This window comes from Salvelinus fontinalis, chromosome 39 (genome assembly GCF_029448725.1).
Source record: "Salvelinus fontinalis isolate EN_2023a chromosome 39, ASM2944872v1, whole genome shotgun sequence".
Lineage (NCBI taxonomy): Eukaryota > Metazoa > Chordata > Actinopteri > Salmoniformes > Salmonidae > Salvelinus > Salvelinus fontinalis.
The window spans coordinates 8,970,465-8,992,894 of record NC_074703.1 but is presented as its reverse complement, the minus strand read 5'-3'; the positions used below and the strand labels follow the sequence as shown (position 1 = coordinate 8,992,894).

Below are 22,430 nucleotides of genomic sequence, written 5' to 3'. Positions count from 1 at the left end.
AGTCAGTATATCATTCATTCTTTTTTCTCCCTCTCTCCCTCTGCCTTCTCTTTCAGACTCCTCAGAACTACACAAACAGCCATTGACTAAGCGGCTTAGGGAGCCCCGTAATAACGCTTAAACGAATCTCCCACAATTAAGCAAAGGAGACGTTTAAAAAAAGGGAAAACGGAAGAATTAAAGAGGAAAGGGAATGGAAATATATGTACTTGTTGAGATGGTATAGACAAAGGCTCCTGACGCGGAGGAATCCCGAGGTTATCTTGCTATCCTTGCGTTTCCTTATCACCCTGTGGATAAATATTGGTATATCATAGAGGAACTGGGGGCCAGTGAAACCCTATAACGCATTGTTTTGATTGTTACAATAAACAGGTGATCTACATCAAGATATGTGGCTCTCTGTATTCGAGCAGGAGGATCCGGCGGCGTCAATGTGGGGGGTCGGGAAGGGAAGGATGATCAGAATGAAAAGCCATTTTGCGTGAGGAGGTTAAGCGACTGGCTTTTAATAAACGAGCCCTTATTAAAGGATGAGTACATTCCCCTGCTGATAAAGGGCCGTTTTGCATTGTGCTCGTTCCCTCGCGGGAATATTCCTCCTAACAGGCTGTTTGTCTCCAACTCCCCTGTCCTCAATCTCATTAACTAATCTACCCATCTATATTATCTACCCACCTCGCCTCCCTCTTTCTCATCTCTGTTCATCTCTTCCATTCACAACATCCCTCTTATTTCTAAACAAACACAACATTTGAAATACAATTTCCTCACACAATGCATCAGGCGATTTCCAATAGCGTTATGTGCAATAATACGCTTCATTTTGGTCGCTTTGTCCCCAAACACCTCACCGTTGCAGCCCTTCGACTTGGCCTGGGTAGATCCATGCAGGATTACTGCCGCGTTATTAGCCAGGGCCCGGGTGCCTGCCTGTCTGCTTGAGTGTCAGGCTGCCCATCTATCCCCTATGGCGGGTGGGTTTGTTTGAGATGGCGGCCTGTCTGAATATAAGACTGATAAACATCTGGGGGGCTTTGCCAGGACATTAGAAAATGAGGGTTCAGAGAGACATCCAGAGGCCCGGAAAAATACAAACGCGTAATGAGAATATAAATTAAATGAGAGAGAGAGAGAGAGAGAGAGAGAGAGAGAGAGAGAGAGAGAGAGAGAGAGAGAGAGAGAGAGAGAGAGAGAGAGAGAGAGAGAGAGAGAGAGAGAGAGAGAGAGAGAGAGAGAGAGAGAGAGAGAGAGAGAGAGAGAGAGAGAGAGAGAGATGCTCATCAGCTAATTACAGCTGCAAATATAATGCAAATTTATCCTGGCAAGGCAGTGAGCGTTCCCGTTTATACATGCTGCACCATCCAGAAATCCGATTCGGGAAATGTGCCAAATGGCTAAAAAACAACACTTTCTTTTACAATATTATTATTTTAATTCAACAAAGATAAACCCAAACCACGGTCAATTGCTAGTTATCATTATTATTGTTAATTATTAGGCTGCCATCATATTGTTATTAGAAAACATAGGTCTAATGTTTGCTTCCTATAGCATGCTGCTAGCTACTATAGCTAGTCCTATACACTGTGTACAGCCAACATTGTCCATGCCCACCCCAACCCCTCCTACCGTCATCATTTCAATAGGGTGGCATACTACCCAAGAACAATGACACCACCGTGCCCAAGATAATCCCCATCCAGCAATTACAGTCCCAACATATTCAATGTTTACACACTGCTACATGCCCCGTTTTCCAACTTATAATGATTAATGATATGTCGCCTAGGATTAATCATAGAAAATTAAAAATCTTGGAGGTGGTTAGATGGAGAGGTGGGGGAAGGGGGTGGGGTGGGTCGTGAGAGAGAGAGAGAGAGGGCGGGGGGCTGTGTGAAAACAAATGAGCTTCATCGAATCTTTTTAGATGCAAATATTTTGATATCTCCACTTTACTGCACTGTTTTCACTGTTTATGATTAATTATCTCTTCTTGGTGAAAAATAAATCATGTAAAATTAGGATCTCGCTGGCTCCACTGGCTAGAGCAGCGATGGCAGGTCGATGCTGTTAATTCCAGGTTGAAATTGACACACTAATTATGCTGCAGAGTGGCGCTGGAACACTAGGAGGCAAGATTATACCTCTGCAGTTCTATTTTTTTTAATCAGATCCCCCTTATATTTGACCAATTAAAAATCGTAAAGGCATTTCATTGCCCCGGGATAAAAAAGCAGCTCCTCTCCTAACATTGGCCATCACTTTCCCCCATCAGATTCATTGTGATGTATTAGATGCAATAAATTATCCCATGTAACAAAACATGGCGAGCTGAAAGGCTGGTAATCTGCAGAGGAGAGATAAGGATTCATTATTCCAAATCATTATGAATCCGGGGTTGGCTGTGACTTCTTTCTTAATCAGCTTCTGTGATCCTGGATACGTGAAGGGAGCAGATAAGAGAGGAGTCGTTTATAATTCTCCCCACCTCGGCCTAATATTTTAAAATAAAATCGCAGGGAAGAAGAAGCCGCTTTATATATATAAAAAAAAATACACTGGCTTACGTTTGGAAGGCGCACAGGAGGAGAATAATAAAACACATGGAGAAAATAAATAAGGAAATGCATGAAACACCGTGGCCTATGGATTTAGGAGGCGTTTTGTCTCACATTAAGGTCACCCTTGACATCTGCACATAAGCAGCGATTGACTATGGTTGGCTGAAACCTTAAGTTACAAGGTGCCTTGAATTGGGATAGCTTTGAGTGTATCTATTTAAACTGATCAGGTATGGACATTAGCCCTATCTGGGTTTGGTAGACTATATTAACAGAAATGCTATTAGGTGTGGCTTCAATAACGACAATAATGCAACAATGCGACGAATAGCCTAATGCAGATAAGACTTGTATGTACATATAAAATCACTAGATTTAATAGTTGATTGCAAAAGCATGATAAATTCCAGTGGCAAGGCGCAAATGAAAATCTAGCTAAAAAGGAATCCAAACAATTAACTTGGACGACATGTAGACGGCAAGTGTTTAAACAGGCCAGCTTGTTCTATGATGCCAACATTAATCGGGTTATGAACATGATATCATAATCCCTCATTCTATCTGGTGATAAGATTCATCGTTATAAATACCAAAAAGGGCATAAATAAATAAACAATGCGCAAAAACACGAATGTGTACCCTACTTGCATTATACCGGAAGGTTTACGCTCAGCTGTTGTCAGCACGCGCTGTCACGCAGGAGCTCACGTCAAATTCAACATTAATCACCCGATTTCATGCTGTTACTAGAGTGCACGAGGGAGAGAAGAGGAGAGTGACTTTGGACTTGGCCGTGCTTGCGCTCACAGACATCACTGGACCAAAAATGGCCCCAGAATCAAAATGGAGCCTCGTGAAGCTGTGTGCCTCAGAAAATCTGTTTCATTTTAGTTTAGGAGAAACACCCCACAAACATGATCATGGATCCTTAATTTGAAGGCTTAATTTATTTTGCGTGTCACATATTTCTGTTCTGTTTGCAAATGGTTGATAGGAAAAAGGGAGTGTCATTTTTTTGCTGTCACATTTAATTATATCCTTAAAATGAATGAAGCCAATTAATTCTTCAGATATGTTATTTCTTCAGCCGTTAATAATATTTGTATTTCACTTACAATAAGTCATAATCATCTGCAGAATATACAGCGATTTGACCTTTGTTTTTACTATATCGAAGGCATCAGTATGCGCATTTATCATCGAAGCATAATTACCAACACTTTTATATTGAATTTGCGAAGCCATTTATTTTTTAATAAGCACTTTATTTACGTCTAATGCAAGCATATTAAATAATTAACATCTGGATGTGTTATTTTGTAATTATATTAAAATATTGACATACTAATTCTATAAATGAAAGCTCTTGTTGCCCTGAAAACATTGAATTATTCATTGGTTTAAAAGACACATTTTTGGCTGGTTGCTTCCGTAAGTTTATACAGCGACGTTTGTGCCAATTATCTTTAATTTATTACCTTAATTGAATTTCTTCTCCAAAGATAGATTTTGGTGTGATCAGTTTACATTTTCCTTCAGAGTCAAGGCGCAACGTGAGATATCAAGCCTCCAGCATCAGCAGAATTCTCTCTCTCTCTTTCCCTCTCTCTCTCGCTCTCTCTTTCTTTCTCTCTCTCTTTCCTCATTCTCTCTATTTTAGAGGAAGAAGACGGATCAGTTATATTTGGTGTCTATTTCAAACATGGTATCTGTGTAAGCAGATATGTGGGTGTATATTGGTGGAAAGTCAATGCATTTTTTTAGTTTTCACAAAAAATATGTAGACCTTTTATTAATAGTTTAAATGATATTATTAAGATACTGTATAGGCCTGAAGGACAACATTGCACGTAAACACCAGTTTCATATTTTTACACCATTTGATACATTGCATGGGGAAATTCAATAGGCTACAAATATTATGGATGTGTACTTCTGCAAATTTATTTTAGAAAATTAAAATGTGTTAAATATCAGTGTTAGTAGATCGAAATTAATATATGAACTAAGGTTTGAAAGAAAATAATGTCAATTAGCCTTCATCATGAATACTATAATCCTAATATTCATTGGCGATGATGGCCTATAGTAGTATAAGCCTACACCATAGTATAATATAGGCCTACTGAGATAGCCTATGTCATCCTAACAAAATAACGCTCAGGAGTGTGTTTGTGTGTACATGTGTGTGGACGCGCGCACTTGAGTACCTCTTTACACATGCATTGAAATGGTCGGTGACACGAAAATATTGATTACTGAGAGTTGCAATCAACTATGATTTTCATTTTTCGAAATTCACGCACGCACAGATAGAAATACTAAGCAATATAAAGCATGCCGTGCTACGTGATTTATAACGCCCAATATACCACCCCATGATTAGTTAGCTAAGCTAAGCTAAGCTATAGGCCACTTTAACAGTATTACCGATGCTAAAAATACGAGTCGACCAAATACTACAGCAGCTACATGCGCCATAAACAGCAGTCCACCTCTCTGACCTCATAAAGTGGAAAAATGTCCTAATAGTGGTCTAGGGGCATTCGGTTTGACTAACTATGTTTTTCCTCCTTAGACTCCACCGACCCGGAAGTTCTCTGATCTGAATGTACAGATGCTTTGGTTGGCCTGTAGGAGTGTATGCGCGCGCGTGTGTGTGTTTGTGTGTGTGTGTGTGTGTGTGACTGGGCTGAGGGCGCGCGCGCCTCGATTTTTTCCGTACGCAGCTCGCTCTCTCTAAATGCCATCGGCGCTTCGATCTCCATGTCACTCTTTCCTCACATCTGCAGCCGATCAGAAAAAACGACCGCGAACCTCTATTCCACAGGTCAGTAAATATTTAGATTTCTATAAAGCAAGTCTGTCTGTCTGGCTGTCCTTCAGCGAAGAAAACAAAGTATAGCTCTTAAAGGTACATACTGGTCCCTTCCAGCCTGCCTCTGTGTATTGTGTCCAACCAGGCGTATGTCCAGAAATGAATTGATGAGCAAGTTTGAGCCATTGCTTTAAAAATGATTTTCGAATTTAGCGTTTTTGTAGAGCATCTTTAGGAAAAAAAGGCACACATGCTTTTTGTTTAGTGAGTTGCAGAGACCGGTTAAACAGCTCCGTTTTCTCAACATGTGTAGAGCTTTTCTGCATGTCTGTCAAACAGAAATGTGGTTAAAAAGACACACATGCGACGCCATTGTTGCCTCTTATGTTTGTACTGTAGCCTATATGTGTTTGGCTGCGTTTGTGACAGGCATTATGCTGGGGGACATTCAGTCTAAAGTAGTTTTCGAAAATAAAAATATATATACTGTAAATAGGCTATAGGTGGTCTTCAATAATCGTTTTAATAAATAGTTCCTTTTTTCGTTTTTCACTGCTTCAACGTTTCCAAATTGCTTTGGAATTTATTGCAGTTAACGCATTAGATTCTGAGAATATTTTACCTACCTCACGCCTCCCGAAATACGGAAGATGAAGGATTTTAATGATCTATTACCACCTGAGTTGGTGGCAGGCAGAATCCCTTAACCCATGAAATTGATCTGATTACCTCGCCAATGGGTCATAAAAGAAAGGAGTTGGATTTGCTGACGCTGCATTCCCCCTTTTCCCATCACGTCTGTGGTCGATATGGCTTGATTTGGAGAGGAGCTGTTACATAGAATGAATAGGATACGAAATTAAGGGCATCACAGTCGCGCTATCATGGGCAGAGCTCGAGCGGTTATTTACATGCGGAGAACAGAACGGGCTGGGAAATCGCGCGCCGTTCTATTGATTTATGCTGAATGCTTCCCCAACAGCTGTGTTTTGGAGATAGGGAGGCTGGCCACTCACATAATCACGAGGTGGGTTACCTTTTAAGTAAGGATGCAATCTGCCTCCAATCTTCAAATCAGGCCACGACAGAGATGTGCAGCACACTGAGCGTGGCTTGAAATGTTGATATGTCGAAGGTCTTTGTTTGTGTGTTTATGAAGTTCTCAAATGATGTTAGCTACCTGGCGGACTATCAGCGTTGGGGATTTATGTAGACTAGTTTTATCTGTATGCTAATTAGCAATAACACCGTGTTATGTAAAAATTAGTAAATAAATGCACCAACTGTCAATGGAATTTTTGGTAAAATACTCCCTAAGAGAACTACATTTTATGGTGTTTTAAAGCAGAGGAACCGAAAACAGTAGCATCCAAATGGAGGCGGTGTGGGCCTGGCGATGCGGCGGTTAAGAGAGAGAAGGTGAATAGCGATCACACGGATAAGCATCCCTCTCACTTAGTTGACAGAGTACCTTCATCTCTTTTTCTTGTCATTGAAGCTAAAGCATTACCGAAAACATCATCTGTACTCGAGGTACAATGTTCCAAAATCTTTTCTCATTTGAATCATTCTAAGAAATATACCACATTTTTCAAGTTTCATTCACACCGAGAATAATTTCACGCCCTCGTTTTGGTTCTAAGAATCTGAACTGGTTCACATAGTTAATTGAGTACAACAAGAAGCGTTGTTCTTGAAAAGATCAGAGAATATTGTGGCATTAGTCATTTTATACCAGTAGCCTATATTTATAGGCTATATTTCACATGCCCCAACTCGACGTCTCAAATTAAGGCATGCATGATATCGTTTTGAATTATTTGAAAATGCCTGTCTTCGGGTGTAATTTTTTCTCTATTTCAGCGTATATCAAAATCATTGTTATTATTATTATTATTAATACATGTAATAAATAGTTGTTCGTTTATTTCATTTAAATGATCCTGTAACACACATGGAAGTCCGAATGCGTTTCTCTCTCCCTCGCTTTTTTATTTTATTTTCCTCCGTCTTCATCAAGATAATAATAATGTATTCCAGTGGTGACTGGAGTGAAGTAGGTCCAGCGCGTAGAGAGAGTGCCGCGTGCTGCCCGCTGCCCAAGGTGGTTTCCTCTGGTTCACCCTGGATCCGCGCCTCGCGGCTGTTTGGACAGCTTTACCTGCTACATTAGAATGAAACTGTAAAACCTAAACCCATCAATAGTCTCCTAAGCCAAATCCCGGCACTTTAATTAAATGGTATTTGTGGGCCTTCCTGGTTTTTAATTTGCCCCAAAACTGGGTTACAGCGCAAGAGCGTCAGGGAAGCTTGCTTTAGAATGTGCTCCCTGTTTTAATGATGATGCTTCATTGGTTGGACACACATATGATCAACCTCAAAAAATATTTAGAAAGTAATAGATACAATTTATAGTAATTATTTGAATAGCTTATATGGTATTATCAATATGCATATTATTATTATTATTAGTAAATATATTTGTAGTTAGCCTATGGGAGGCAAAATGTGGACACTGTAAACAAAGAGATGCTATCATCACTCTGACAATGAAATAATCCGGTGGTGTCTTAAATTCTCACCCTCGGTGAAATCTTCTGATTTTAATCAGTGTTCCCTGACATAATCACTCACAAATGATCTCCCCAATCTTCTTCTGTGCCCGCCACCAGGCAACATTTATGAATCAGACGCAGTGTAGTAGACTAGACATCTGCTTTTTATTTGGTTTGTTTTGGTTATTTTATCACGCACGCGCACACATACACACACGCACACGTACACACACACACACACACACACACACACACACACACACACACACACACACACACACACACACACACACACACACACACACACCACAGGGCCCCCCTTCTGTTGTGACAGTGGTGGGGATTACAAATGACAACTTTTAAAGGGGACCCGTTTTTATTCCACTCTCCTTCCCTCTTGACACTGAAGCTTGGCGAATCACGTCTTGGGAGAGGTTCCATGTCCCACTCTGTAAGCTTCCAGTCATCCAGACAAGAAACAAAAAAACATGATCAGGATTTTTACATTTACTGTCATGTGTTGCCTCGGAGCACCTATAACGCATAGCCTACTTGGTGGATAATGGAGCGCGATACTTTTCAGGAGGATAATTACACGAGTCCGTTGACAGCTCGACAATGGCGGTGAGATTGTTCGATCTGAGGCGGTACAGCAGTTTCCATACAGGTTCAGTCTCAGGTTCGCTTGAGTGAGACATGCTCTCAGGGTATCATGGAGATTTGGTGCTTTGCCAAATCAGCAATATTTCTGTTTCTCACACATTAACCCCGTACACCCGACTGAGAACGGCCTTGGTAAAATGCACAACCTTCAAAAGACTAAAAGGCCATCTACGAATATCACATATGTAGCTACCCTATTCTGTAAAATAGGCCTACCTCATTGCATAAGATGGATGTGGCAGTTATTGTTGTGGTCATGCTCTGAATATCAAATGGTCCCATGGAGACCCTGACAAAATGCATTTCATATATCCATTTCCTTCGTGTCAGTTTGCATTCGTGATAGTGCACTTTGGAAAATGATATGGTATCAATTTTTATGGGAATGCAAGGCTATTAATAAAATCTGCCTTTTCTCCCCTTGTAATGTTTGTATGCATACAACTCACCATACGATGTCTTAATGATTTTAATTCGCAGTGAACGCCCAGCATACCTGGTTATAGAATTGTGCCATTAAATAATTTGAATTTTACTCACTGGAAAAGGGCGCGCGCATTTCCTCTCCAGAACAGCCTGCGCGCTCTGCTCTGCTCGCTGAGAGGGTTCATTTCCTGGAGGTGACGTCACGTCCAGTGGCGTCGTAGAGGCTGCCTGTGTCAGTGCTTTGCGCAGCACCAGAAAGAACATCCCCCTATTCTACAATGATGCTGCCAATCGGAGAGTATGGGATAGCCAAACTGGGAATTAGATACAAAATACCTCCCCACGGGGCAGCCCACCCCTCCCACCTATTACTGTGCAATCAAGTGGAACAAGGCGAGAGTACACTGCAGCATTCATACCTGACATTGGCATATGGAATAATTAGATGATCTGGCCTATGGTGTCAATATGAATATATTTAATTGGTCAATTCAAGATCATACACTATAGAACGCATGAATGACTTGGTATTGTAAAAAAAAATGAGCTGCATCAAGTTACATTTAATGCAGTCTTTTTGAATGAATAATGACATGTCAGGGCATTTGCTGCTTGTCTATCTGTGTGTTGGGGGAGAGACTAGAGGTCGAATACTCTGGGAGAATACTCTCTCTCTCTCTCGCTCAGTCTGTTTAAGCCAGCTGAGGAGTCAGGCAGTAATGCAGTGGAGTGTTTTCAGACTGCAGTTCAGCCACTCTGGCGTCCTAGCCCGCCCCTGCTCTGTGAAGCGAGGAAATCAGTCCAAATTGGGGAGTTAAATCGTAGCCTGCCATTATAATAACGCGCCTGTCACCGCGAGAGGACGCACTGTCACAATTTTAAGAAAATGGGCGTCCAACAACCTGCCAGGCTGCCACTGGTCCCTCGTTATTGAGCAACAGGCTTCACGTCTCTTTCTATTTATATATTTTGTTCATGACAAGCCCGGAAATATTATTGTGGCCAGCAGGATTCATTGATACAGATACTGCATTAAAAAGCAGTCTACTTTAGAATAGAAAATAATAGAATGTAATTCAACTGATGTGTTGTTTTTCATGAAGTCTTCATGAGATGTGCATTTAAGATGTTCATATTTACATATTTAGTATAGTCTATATATCCATATTTTGTTATAAAAAAGAACTTTATTATGGGTTATAATTGAGTTATAATGAACAATATATTGTGTATAATGGGCATGAAGGCGTTTGTGTACCGGTATTTGCTTTAAAAAAATATATAATCTGTACATGAAAATAAATGTATTTACTATTGGTGAGACTCTTGCAGGGTCTGTGAAAGAAAAATCCTTTCAGCAGTTCTTGGTCATCTCTCCTGGCCCACTATATTCAATTAGGGCTAGCAGGGCAGGCCCCTCCCCCACTGATGACACTGACAGACCCTCCTTAAGTTGCGTCGCGCCACAGCTGTCTGCAAGCATTGAGCTGCCTGGCGCCATCCTGAAAGAATGCCTTCACTGTAAAAAAAAAAAAACAGAGAAAGAGCGAGAGAGAGAGAGAGAGAGACATACAAACACTGGGACGGAGAGAGTTCAGAAAGAGCTATAGAGAGTGAGTGAGAGCTAGAGAGAGAGAGAGCGAGAGAGAGAGAGAGAGAGAGAGAGAGAGAGGGAAGCGAAGTAAGTGGAGAGGGTTGCCGCTGCGCACAAACAGAGATTTGATCTGTGAGTTCGGTGCTAGTCAGTTTGCACTAAGCCACCTACTGCAAACAAGGCTGCGTCTAAACATATACCTCTACAACTTGTTGAATCGGCTTAATAATATAGAAACTTTGTCAGGGAAAAGTTTAGGAACTTTTGAGTGGGACTGGATACGACCTTGGACTTATTCATGACAACATTCAAGTGAAACATTATTTTTTGATGTATGTTTTGAACAATTTTGTTTTATTTATTATACCGGCATATTCACGTTAATGTGAATCCCTGCCAAATAATCGCATTTGAATAGACTGAAAATAACATCTACATAGGGGGAACAACTTATTTTTTAAATACATTTTTACTTTTCATTTCCAGGTGAACGAAGGTAACGAAGAACTGTGGATTAAACAAAGCAGGAATTCGGACAGATTTTTTCTTACTTGACTTGAATCGGTTCACTCCGGTGTATATGAACGTTTGCTAAAAAGCTATGGAAGTATCCGCGGACCAACCCAGATGGATGAGCCATCACCACCCATCGGTGCTAAACGAACAGCATCCCGGCTCGCATCACCCGGGCCTCGGCCACTCGTACATGGACCCCTCGCAGTATCCCCTTGCCGACGATGTGGATGTACTGTTTAATATCGACTCACAGGGCAACCACGTATCTCCATACTATGGGAACTCAGTCAGAGCCGTCCAGAGGTACCCACCTCCTCCACATAGTAAGTACTGCTTCATTACGCGTCGTTTTAGGCTACTATTGAATTGTTTAAATTTGGCATGGTCATATTTAACTCAGATAGAGCTAACATAAGAACAATTCGTCTTTAGATGGTGTCCATTTTAAAATGTCTGAACCGAAGTATTTGTCTAATGGGTTTTAGCCTCAGCGGATCCGGATCATTTAAAAATGCGAGAGCCATATGAAACCATGCAGTCCTCTGTTATGTGTGACTTACCTCTCTGGTGGTTTACCTTTGGTTTCATATGTTTCCAGTTGTGAGTATAGGTATTTGTTTTAACAGTGAGTAAGACCACTCTGTTTCATTGTTCTAATTCTATGTTCAGTGCGATTTTAGCACAGTGAAATCAGATGTAAGAAGGGAAGGTGGTCCCTATCAGTCGACCAATTTGAAATCAAGGACACGTTTAAATCAAATAAATTAACGCGAATTACAAATGCACAGCATGTTACTATTGTCAAATATGACATGTATGTTTGTATCATGGTTAAATTCAAATATATTACCAAACGAATGAATGTGTAGACCTACGGACAGAGAGAATTTGGAAGGCCCCATGAGATATATTTTGTCATTTCAGACTATCATACTTCACCACACAACCGTGTCCATTTTATGGCAGGTAAACTATGAGTTATCATTTAATTATAGATATTCTTGGAGAGAAAATAACTGCGGAAGAGCAATTGGTTTAATTTATTGACATGACTTCCTGAACGGAATAGTGAATCATGAGCCGGTTTCTGTAGCGATGCTTCCTATGCTAAAACACCACTGTTCCAACCCTCTGCACTGAGACTGGCGTGCTACTCACACTGCTGCTCTGACACAATCATTCAGGCCCTGGCTTTCGGCTAGACCAACAAAAATTAAGCAGGCTGGAGTCAAGAGGGACAATTTGGGTCAGAGCATGTGTTGTCAGTTGTGTAGGCCTGGTGTGCACTTTTATCTTGTGTCCCCGAAGAGAAATCGTGGGTGATGTTTTACTAAAATGGCGTATGTTTAAAAAAAAAACGTGTTCCATAATCGATTTATAGGCTTTCTTAATTATATAATCAAAAGTCTAAGTCATTGTAGTTGCAGTTTCTCCACTGGTAAAAGCACATCTGAATTCACTCATATAAATATCAAACGAACAAGACCTTGTCATATTTATAACGTTTTGTTTCAATAGAAAGTGTGGCCAAACTTTTTTAATTGACAGTGACTGAGGTGCACCTTTAATTTGTAACGAAGTGATATTATTTGTGTAATTTTCATAGCAGGCCTAGACCTACATGGCGATGTCAAACTTAAACCAGCATACATGTGAGATATTGTTGTTTAAAGTCAACACAATTATCATAAGGGAAAGTGATCAAATCGTGAGAGTAGGCTAATTGAATGTAGGCCTATTGTAATTTTCTTCACCGAGAAAAATACTGACAGGGTGTATCATCCTATTTTCTATTACAGGTAGTCAGGTGTGTCGCCCCTCTCTGCTGCACGGCTCTCTGCCGTGGCTGGACGGAAGCAAAGCGATGCAGCACCACAGCACTTCCCCGTGGAACCTGAGTCCTTTCCAGAAGAGCTCACTGCACCACGGTTCCCCGGCAGGTCTCTCTGTCTACCCTTCGGCGTCCTCCTCCTCCCTGTCCGGGGGCCACTCCAGCCCGCACCTCTTCACCTTTCCCCCCACTCCTCCGAAAGACGTGTCCCCGGACCCAGGCATCTCCACTCCGGGCTCAAGCAGCAACAGTCGCCAACAGGAGGAGAAAGAGTGCATAAAGTACCAGGTGTCCCTGGCCGAGAGCATGAAACTGGAGTCTCACAGCCGGAGCATGGCATCAATTGGAGCGCAATCATCCGCTCACCATCATCACCCCATCGCCACATACCCATCCTATGTCCCCGAATACGGCCCAGGCCTCTTCCCGCCAAGTAGCCTGATAGGTGGGTCATCTTCTAGTTATGGTTCCAAAACAAGACCAAAAACAAGGTCATGTTCAGGTAGGCGTGCATTTTATTATATTACCATTTGATTTCACCTTAGAATTGATGACATTGATGACATCCAGGTGTAATCCCAATGTGCCCGTTTCAGAATCAGGACCTATTTTCGTTCTCCACACACAAAAAAAACTGTAGCTTTGAGTGACAGCCAAGGCCTATCTCCAGGCCTTACGGGCCCATAGAAAGTCAAATGTGTCTCAAATGGACTCATGCACAAGATTCGTTTGAGGGAAAATACAATAGCAGGGCCAAGGAAAGCACGTGGCGGTAATAATAATACAAATGAATAATAATAGCAATAACAACAACAATAATAATAACAATAATAATACATTCTAAATAATAATAAACAAATATTGCATGGATAATCGGTGTTTCTATCTCTACATCAATTTGACTGAGTAACAATTTTAATTGGGGACGTTATAACGTTTCTATATGTTATTAGGCTACACAAACATGTTTAATCGCATTCAATCAGCACCATGATTTGTTAAAACACATTGCTCAGAATAGAAAACGAATTCAAAGCGCATTTGCCCACACAAGATTGAACGATTTTCCACTTTCCAAAGCAAAGGAATTTAGTCCAGTGAATGATTAAACAGCTTTAGTGCCCTTAAATCAGATGAGTTCAGAATAGTTTTAAGCTGTGTATAGACCTAAACCATATCCGTTTTCAGTTGTTCTATGTTTCACAGAGAGAACGAGAGAGAGGCTAAATCTGTGACCGCGGCCTCCGTGCCTGCATGGTTGTCTCGCTCCCGTTTAGATAATCCCATTACTGTCAGACTGGTGCACGCGACAGTTGCATTGTTTACGCAGAGCCAGTAATAATTTTGATAGAGTCCGGATGCGGGGCTGCATTGAGAGGGGGTAATCACGAATGAGCACTCTCGGTGGCAGAGGGGCACAACTGGCGAGGCGGAATGTTATCCAACAAGTGGGGGTAATTAAAAAAAAAAAGGTTATTCAGGCACCGCTCGAAACCAGTTAACTGTAATGAGATTAATATCAGTGCCACATAGCATTAGGAGAAATATAGAAAACAGTGGATTAGACGATGCATATCATCAGGCTTATTCAATGCTGAATAATATTAACTTATTACTACAAAAAAATAAATCATTTTAATTTGAGGATAAAGTATGTGTGTGCTGTAATGTGCGTAAAGATACATCCTCTAAAATGAATCTTAAATAGGTTATCTATTAATGAGGTCATATAATGGAATGTGTTTACATTGCAAACCTGCAGTTGAAAAGAAGTCATTGAGAAAGGTCGACTCTGTGGTCTTCTAAACATAAACCCCGGAACACGCCTTGCGCAATACAAAATCCGGTAGTAGCCTATTTCTTAGAGCCCTATTGTGGAGTGGATACATTTGTTTAGCTGTGTTAGCCAGTCTCCTCTATAAAACCACTATTGATTTACAACATCCTCCGTGTCTGCTGAGGTCTCTGGAATGTCTATCACATCTAACAAGGCAGAACCAGAAGTGACGCGTATCAGTCTCTGAAGAAGTGGAGCGGTTTTTGCAGTCATAAGGGGAAGTGCGGGTGGGTAGAGGCAGTAAAGGCACCTCACGGTGCAAGGCCTCCTCTCTATACGCGTCTATGCTTTCAAATAATCCTGCCGCGACGCTCGGTTGTTTCAGTTTCAGTGGTGAGGCCGCATAGGCCTGGGGATCAGGAGACCCCCTTAATGAAACAGTTAACGCGCCTCTCACCTGTCGGTGTCACTAGAGAAGTGCCAGTCAAACCCAAATGCTGGTTTGGAAAGACAGTGGTCATTCCATTCAAATAAACAGACCTAAATATGAATGAATTCGCCTATTTTACAATAACATATTATTATTATTATTACTTTACACCACTGTGAAATGAGGGGTTGTGTGTGTGGGAGAAAGAAGAGGGCACATTCTAATCACAAAAACATGACTGAGCCATAGATTATGCACGCCCTTTTCTAAAGATAGCCTATCAGTTTGAATGAATATATTATGCATTTGATGAAATGATGTGTGACCTCATTGTGACAGTAATCGACCATAACAGACTTTATTCAATGATAGTCAGATGTTTGTATGATGTCATTGTATGAGGTAACTTTCGGAACACTATGAATTGGAAGAGGCTTACTAACTCCAGGGTCAAATGTTGGTATCAGTTGTAGCCTAATAGAGGCTGGGCTTTTTTGCACTTTGAATATTCAATGCATTGTTATAGTATTATTATTATTATTGTTATTATTAATAGTAGTAGTAGTAGTAGTAGCAGTTGTAGTAGTAGTATTATTATTAGTAGCAGTTGTATTATTATTATTATTATTAGTAGTAGTAATAGCAGTTATTATTATTATTATTAGTAGAAGTAGTAGTAGTAGCAGTTGTATTATTATTATTATTAGTAGTAGTAGCAGTTATTATTATTATTATTATTATTATTAGTAGTAGTAGAAGTATTAGTAGTAGCAGTAGTAGTAGTAGTAGTAGCAGTTGTGTTATTATTATTATTATTAGTAGTAGTAGCAGTAGTAGTAGTATTATTAGTAGTATGCCTAGTAGTATAATTTGTATTATTTGTATTATTATTACTGTGTAATATGAATGTTATGCTACTATTATAATGAATTATTTTGTGTGATGACATTTTCTACGATGTTTATAACAACCTTTCTCCCTCTTGACCTGAGGGACCAAGTGTTTCAGATGTGAGATGCTATGTTTAGTTTAAAAGGGGCGAACTGATCTCGGCGCTCTCTCCATGTTGTGTATCGTTTCTGCTTTCAGAAGGTAGAGAGTGCGTTAACTGTGGAGCTACGTCGACCCCGCTCTGGAGGCGGGATGGCACTGGTCACTATTTGTGTAACGCCTGCGGACTCTATCACAAGATGAACGGGCAGAATCGGCCCCTCATCAAACCCAAGCGACGACTGGTATGTCCCTGCCACTTTGTATTGATGACACTTCCGTCTTTCTCTCTTTCTCTACCCAGGAAGAAGTGTTAGCTGCAGGAAATTGACTCGCCAAGTGCAGGTCTCGAATTCTTTTAGATATACAGTAATAGCAAACTGCAGATTTATTATTACTATTGTTATGCATTTTTTAAATGATTTGCTTCATCAATTATTATTTTTCCGCTTCAATTGCCCTACTGTTTGATATTTCTTAGAGGAAAAAAAATAGGAGAAAATATATTCCTCTTATTCTGCATTGAGGCAAATCGAAAAATATTCCATCCAATTCCTCACTGCCCGCATAGGAATAATATCTGCAGTTGACATACTGTAAATGGCATACTTAGAATTGGACGTTTATATGGTTTAGATGAGAGATGTAGGCTACCATGCACCCTGCAGTATTTGGAGAGGAACCCCCTAAACTTTTTAACACCAGAAAGCTGAGTACTATAGAGCAGTTCCCCTACCTCCCTGCATGGTTAGATAAAGGGGGAAACTTTCTAGGCAGGGGACGCCTCGCGTGGACTGCTCTTTTAGCAGCCAGCCAGCTTCTGCTCTAGCCTATATCACCCCCTCTCTCTCTAATGTGAAAACCCGACTTCCCAGGAAAAAGCTGCCGGATATCTGAGCAGCGCAGATAAGTCGCTTTTAACAACATAGCCCGCTTCCGCAGTCTAAACATGAAGGGGACCGGGGACCGAATCAGCGCAAGGAGCGGCCCAGGGCACGCAGGAGTCACGACTCTAGATTGTTCTTCTCAGAACTCAGGGAATCTCTGCAGAATGTTCAAATACTGAGTGAAAATAGTAAGAAAAGGAAAAGAGAAAAGAGAGCGGGAAGTCTGAAGAAGAAGTCTGGCAGGAGATGGATACAGTGAGCTCCATTTTCCAGTACACAGTAACTTTATTTTCGCGTTAATGGAACTCAAGATTGGTGTGCAAAGCAATTACACTATTTAAGTCACGCATGAACATGGGTTATTAGGCCACCAGATGTAGATCATTGGAAACTCCCGAAAGATAGTGTAGTGCCTTTTGTTTAGCCCATTCGGTGTTAACGGGTACTGTGTCCTATTCGGTCATCTCGTCTATCGATTGGTTTTATAGATTATAACATCAATGTCAGGCCGGTCAGCTAACTGGCGTCTGAGGCAGGCATTTCAATCCATGGGAATGTAGAGTCCTCTCCCCATGCAAGTCGAAACGTATCTTGAATGTAAATCAGCGCATTAGCTCTTCCCAGTTAAAAAAAACTATTTTCTGTTATTGGCTAATATGCCTATATGGTATGTCAATGTGGACGGTATGGCGATATTCAAGCTTATATGGCGATATTCAAGCTTACCATCTTCATCCACAAGCATATCATTTTGTCCATTTTATTCATTAGCCATGTTATATTGTGAAACCCCCTTGACAGCTCAACATGATTAGCTATGTAAAAACAACAGAATAATGATTGTTTGATCTTGCAATGCACTCATTGATGATTTAACATATAATTTCCCTCCCATGGGAGGCTGGAGATTTGTTTTAAAAATACATCATTCTGTCCGCCATCATGCTCTCACCGTATAACTAATTGTAGTTTATTTGTATAACATGTTGAGTTCCATATTTAAACACGAGGAGCATACACTATCTTACTGTTACTTAAGCACTTAGTCGCTTTAACGGGGGAATGTAATCAGATTTAATAGGTCCCATTTCATGCCACTGCTTTTATGTCGTCTGTAAATATTTACTCTTGAGAGAGCATGTGCGCATGATGCTATTTTTAGCCTCGAGTCAAAGCAGCGCTGTTTTGGGATTTTGTCTTTATTTTAAAACTATTTGCCAAAAGTTGGATAGACAGAGCTTTGCAGAAAGCTATATGTTAGTAATGTATTATAAATGCAACATTTGGTTTGATAGCCTAGGAAAAGGCCTTATGACTGATATGCATGTTTTTTGTATCTCCTTTTCGCCAGTCTGCAGCAAGACGCGCAGGAACATCATGTGCAAACTGTCAAACGAGCACGACAACACTGTGGCGAAGAAACGCCAACGGGGACCCCGTGTGTAACGCTTGCGGTCTATACTACAAACTGCACAATGTAAGCAAAACAACAGCCTTTACCTTATAGTAAGATATCTACTAATTTATCTAAGCATGTGTCGTCTTTCATATTCTTTCTTTTCTTCCTCGCATTTGTTTATTTCTTTTCATTTATTCTCTCCTCCCTTCTTTTTTTTCTGTACATTCAAAGCTTATTTGCGATTTTTTTTTTCGATAGTTCTTGAGATATTTATCGCAGTCGTCCCTATTGAGAATTGTGGGGGCACAAGCGATAATACATATAATTCATGTGATTTATTCGCAGCAAGTCACATGTACGAATCAAAATATATGAGAGAGACGAATTAAGCCCCGTGCGTACAGCTTGGTTTTTGAATATTAAATAAGAGCTTAATTAAAATTCGATTAATTTTCAGACCTATCTTATTTCAGGGCTTTTGGTTACATCCGCGCCAGGGACTTGGAGTCCCCCTCTGACCACCAATCCGCCTGATTCGTTTTGGGGCGTGCTGTTTACTGTCTCACCACATCATTTCACTTCCTCAATCTGAGGACCCCCAGGACCAGTTATTTCTCTCTCTCTCTCTCTCTCTCTCTCTCTCTCTCTCTCTCTCTCTCTCTCTCTCTCTCTCTCTCTCTCTCTCTCTCTCTCTCTCTCTCTCTCTATCCCTCTCATACACACTGTACCAAGAATGAGAGCTGCTGCCTAATTCAACTAGCGAAACATATTATTGTTATAATATTTGACTTATAGCCTAATCAACCTTCATCTGAGAGAGCTTGCCCCAGAGTTTGTCTGATAAGGTATCCCTTATCCTCGCACGAAGGGGGACGTCTATAGCCTATCCCACTACACTTCCTCCCTTGTCACGCAAGTGCTCCCTGTGAAATAGTTTCCCTATGTTGGTTTTGGCAGATTCTTTAAGACTGAAGAAAACTCTTTTTTTCTCAGGTTATCAGGGAGAAAAATAATATTTTCCAGTTACATATTATATATTTTGAACTGACCCGACCTCAGCTTAATTGCAAAATTAGTTTGTTTTGGTGAATTCAGAATTCTGTTGGGGCCTGCTCAATTTGAAACAAATTCCACATTTTACATGGAACATTATATGAAGCCTCTCTCCCCTCGTGCACAATGACTCCTAACCTGCAATGTGGCCACAGTGGCTGCACGTGACAGCAACCTAACGCTAACCTCAGAGACCTTGATAGCCTTTCAAGTTTGATAACGCTGTAGGCTACAGTAAACGTGTATGGACATATTTATTGGATGCTTGTGAAAAAACAGTTGCCACAAAGATGTGACAGACAGTGTTGACACCCAAATCAGTTTTTTTTTCTCCTTGACAATGTGAAACAATGTTCCTCAACATTCACTGATGTGTGAGTCAGGGTGTTTGCAGTGCGGTCAACCCAAGACCATTGCATAAGGTTTGTGGTTGTTTTCAGGTTACTATAGGTGTGGGGAGAGGATATGAGGTTAGGTATTGAATGCTCTGTGGTGGTCACTGAGTAAAGCTCTGTTGTGTTTTGTTTGATGCAATGGGGCGGAGGCCCAGGCTTCCTATGTGAGATGCATGGCATACATGTGAGTATCAAAGAGCACAGCCTGCCTGGTCAGCTTTAGTTGGGCGAACTGCATTTCAACGTCTAGCTAGCAGCTAGAAACACAGAGAAGCCCTTCTCTTTTACCCTACGTCGTGTAGAGACAGTGAAACCACATCGCTCAGGGGCCGTAGCTCTTTGCCCTTTGCTTATCATCTGGGCCACTCTGTGCTAAAATATAGTCAGCGAAAAATGCCAGTAACGTCTCAGAGAAAGTGTCAGAAGTGAGGCGGTGAAATCCCTGTTCCCATTTCTCAGGGAAGCGGTCCTACCGATCAGGCAGTCAGCCGGCCTCATCCACCTCTCCTTCGTAATCCTGTCCTGAGCTGGAATTCCATCATCCGGCTCTCATTCCCAGCTAAAACCTGTGCAGGAATATGGCAGCTCGGGCCATTTTGGCCGGCAGATGCCCATGCAGATGGAGGGTTGAGGGTAGAGAGACGGACTTGGCCGGCGCTGGTATTCGTCATGGCCATGTCGGCTGGTTAGGACGGTGGTTGCCAGGCTCTCTTTCTCGCTCTGTCTCACTTTCCCACTCTCTCTCATTCCATCTTTCCAACTCTCTCTCTGTCTTTCCCTCTGTCTCCCTCTCCCTGGCATGGCAGTAGTCTAAGATCCAGCCCAGCTTAAGGGAATCAGCGTTTAAATCCAGCCAAACGCGGACTCACCCTGACACACACACACACACACACACACACACACACACACACACACACACACACACACACACACACACACACACACACACACACACACACACACACACACACACACACACACACACACACACACACACACACACACACACACACTACTCCCCCCCACCCCCTACCGCTAACAGTGAGACAGACACATTTATTCTATAATGGGACTCCATTACATATCTCAGTGTCCCCCAAATCCTGAGCTCGAAACCTATTTGTGTCGCCCCTCTCCAATTTTCTTGTTTTGTTTTGTTTTTTGTTTGTTTGTCCAAATGCATTGACACAATTCGAATGCGCTTTACAAGATACGACTGATAAACAGAGCTCAAGGCTTGGATTTGATTTAGTTTCTTTGTTTGTCAGTGTTTTTTCGCTTCATCAAAGTCCATCAAAAAGCATGAACGCTGCTCTTTGATATCTTGGCTCAGTTCTACACTGACTCATATTGCTATTTCTGCTCCTTCAACTTAAGTAACTCCTTGACGTCACTTACCTATGAAATATGAATATTGAATAACTTGCTTGTTTTAACCCTGGTGCATTAACCCCACATGTCCGCCCCCAGATCAACCGACCTCTCACCATGAAGAAGGAGGGCATTCAGACCAGGAACAGGAAGATGTCCAGCAAGTCGAAGAAGAGCAAAAAGTCCCACGACAGCATGGACGACTTCTCCAAGAGCCTGATGGAGAAGAGCAACTCGTTCAGCCCCGCCGCTCTGTCCCGCCACATGTCCTCCTTCCCCCCCTTCTCACACTCCGGCCACATGCTGTCCACCCCCACGCCCATGCACCCCTCCTCCTTCGCCCCTCACCCCCACTCCAGTATGGTCTCTGCCATGGGCTAGAAGACCCCAACGGTACCACCCACCTCCCAGAACCCCTCAATCAACAACCAACCCCCCCCCATCCTCTTACTCCCAGTTCTTTTCGCTTACCTGAATCCCAAGCTGAAAGACAACCAAACTGCTCTCTGCTACCCATAACCAACCGCTCTGCTCCATCACCAAGCCGCCTATGATCTGACCTCATTGTGAGGGAGACAGGCTCTATGGGTCCTTGCTTTTGTTCAGTTGTCTCTTTTTTAATCTTTATCAAGTGTATCTACTGCGATCCTCAAAGCCTGGCAGACTGACTTCACTGACTGTGGTTTTCCGACTCCTCGGAAGACCGTTGTTGTTCTCCGACCTGGGAGAAAAGATCCTGAAGCTTCACCCACTCACTGACTGTCCTCCCAGCTGATAACCCCCAATTCCGGAATCCCATTTGTGTTCAAACATGTTTCATGGGAAAAGCAAAGATTATTAACAATCATTACAAAAGCTACAACTTTTATGATGCCCCCCTCCCCTCCCCACCCTACTTCACACACCTGTATGACAGGACCCCCCCCCCCCCACCCCCCCCCCCCACCACCCCTGAGCCGTGAGAAGAAGAGAGGAGATTAACTTTAAATATATTTGTACAAATTGTATGAAATACAGTACATTTAATGAAGACTTTTTAATTGAGTAAAATGCCCCTGGGCAGCTAACGACAGAAGGGTACGAGTCAAGGCAAGAAGAGACACTGCGGCTGGAGAGTAGAGGAAGAGAGGATGCCTCTGCTTCCTGGAGAGAGGGATGAGA

At 41.8% G+C, this 22,430-nt stretch overlaps 1 protein-coding gene across 5 annotated transcripts; it reads left to right on the top strand.

The window, feature by feature from the left end:
* The first annotated feature begins 10,659 nt into the window (after window positions 1-10,659).
* Window positions 10,660-22,210, top strand: LOC129838304 (transcription factor GATA-3-like). 5 transcript variants are annotated; one of them, XM_055905207.1, is made up of 5 exons: window positions 10,660-11,459; window positions 12,936-13,412; window positions 16,469-16,509; window positions 18,403-18,528; window positions 21,369-22,210. In XM_055905207.1, the coding sequence occupies exons 1-5, from the start codon at window positions 11,222-11,224 to the stop codon at window positions 21,648-21,650; spliced, it is 1,164 nt and encodes a 387-aa protein (XP_055761182.1). In that variant the 5' UTR covers window positions 10,660-11,221; the 3' UTR covers window positions 21,651-22,210. The 5 variants fall into 5 exon arrangements, with proteins under 5 accessions (XP_055761182.1, XP_055761180.1, XP_055761181.1 ...); XM_055905205.1 differs by lacking the exon at window positions 16,469-16,509 and adding an exon at window positions 16,264-16,409; XM_055905206.1 differs by having other exon boundaries at window positions 12,936-13,469.
* The last annotated feature ends 220 nt before the right edge of the window (window positions 22,211-22,430 follow it).

What these genes read in the sequence shown, in the direction of transcription:
- LOC129838304 (XM_055905204.1), top strand. Translation starts at nt 11,222, where the DNA reads ATGGAAGTATCCGCGGACCAACCCAGATGGATGAGCCATCACCACCCA. An exon ending in GTACCCACCTCCTCCACATA is followed by an intron (nt 11,460 to 12,935) that starts GTAAGTACTGCT and finishes TTTCTATTACAG; the next exon opens with GTAGTCAGGTGTGTCGCCCC. An exon ending in AAAAACAAGGTCATGTTCAG is followed by an intron (nt 13,470 to 16,263) that starts GTAGGCGTGCAT and finishes TTCTGCTTTCAG; the next exon opens with AAGGTAGAGAGTGCGTTAAC.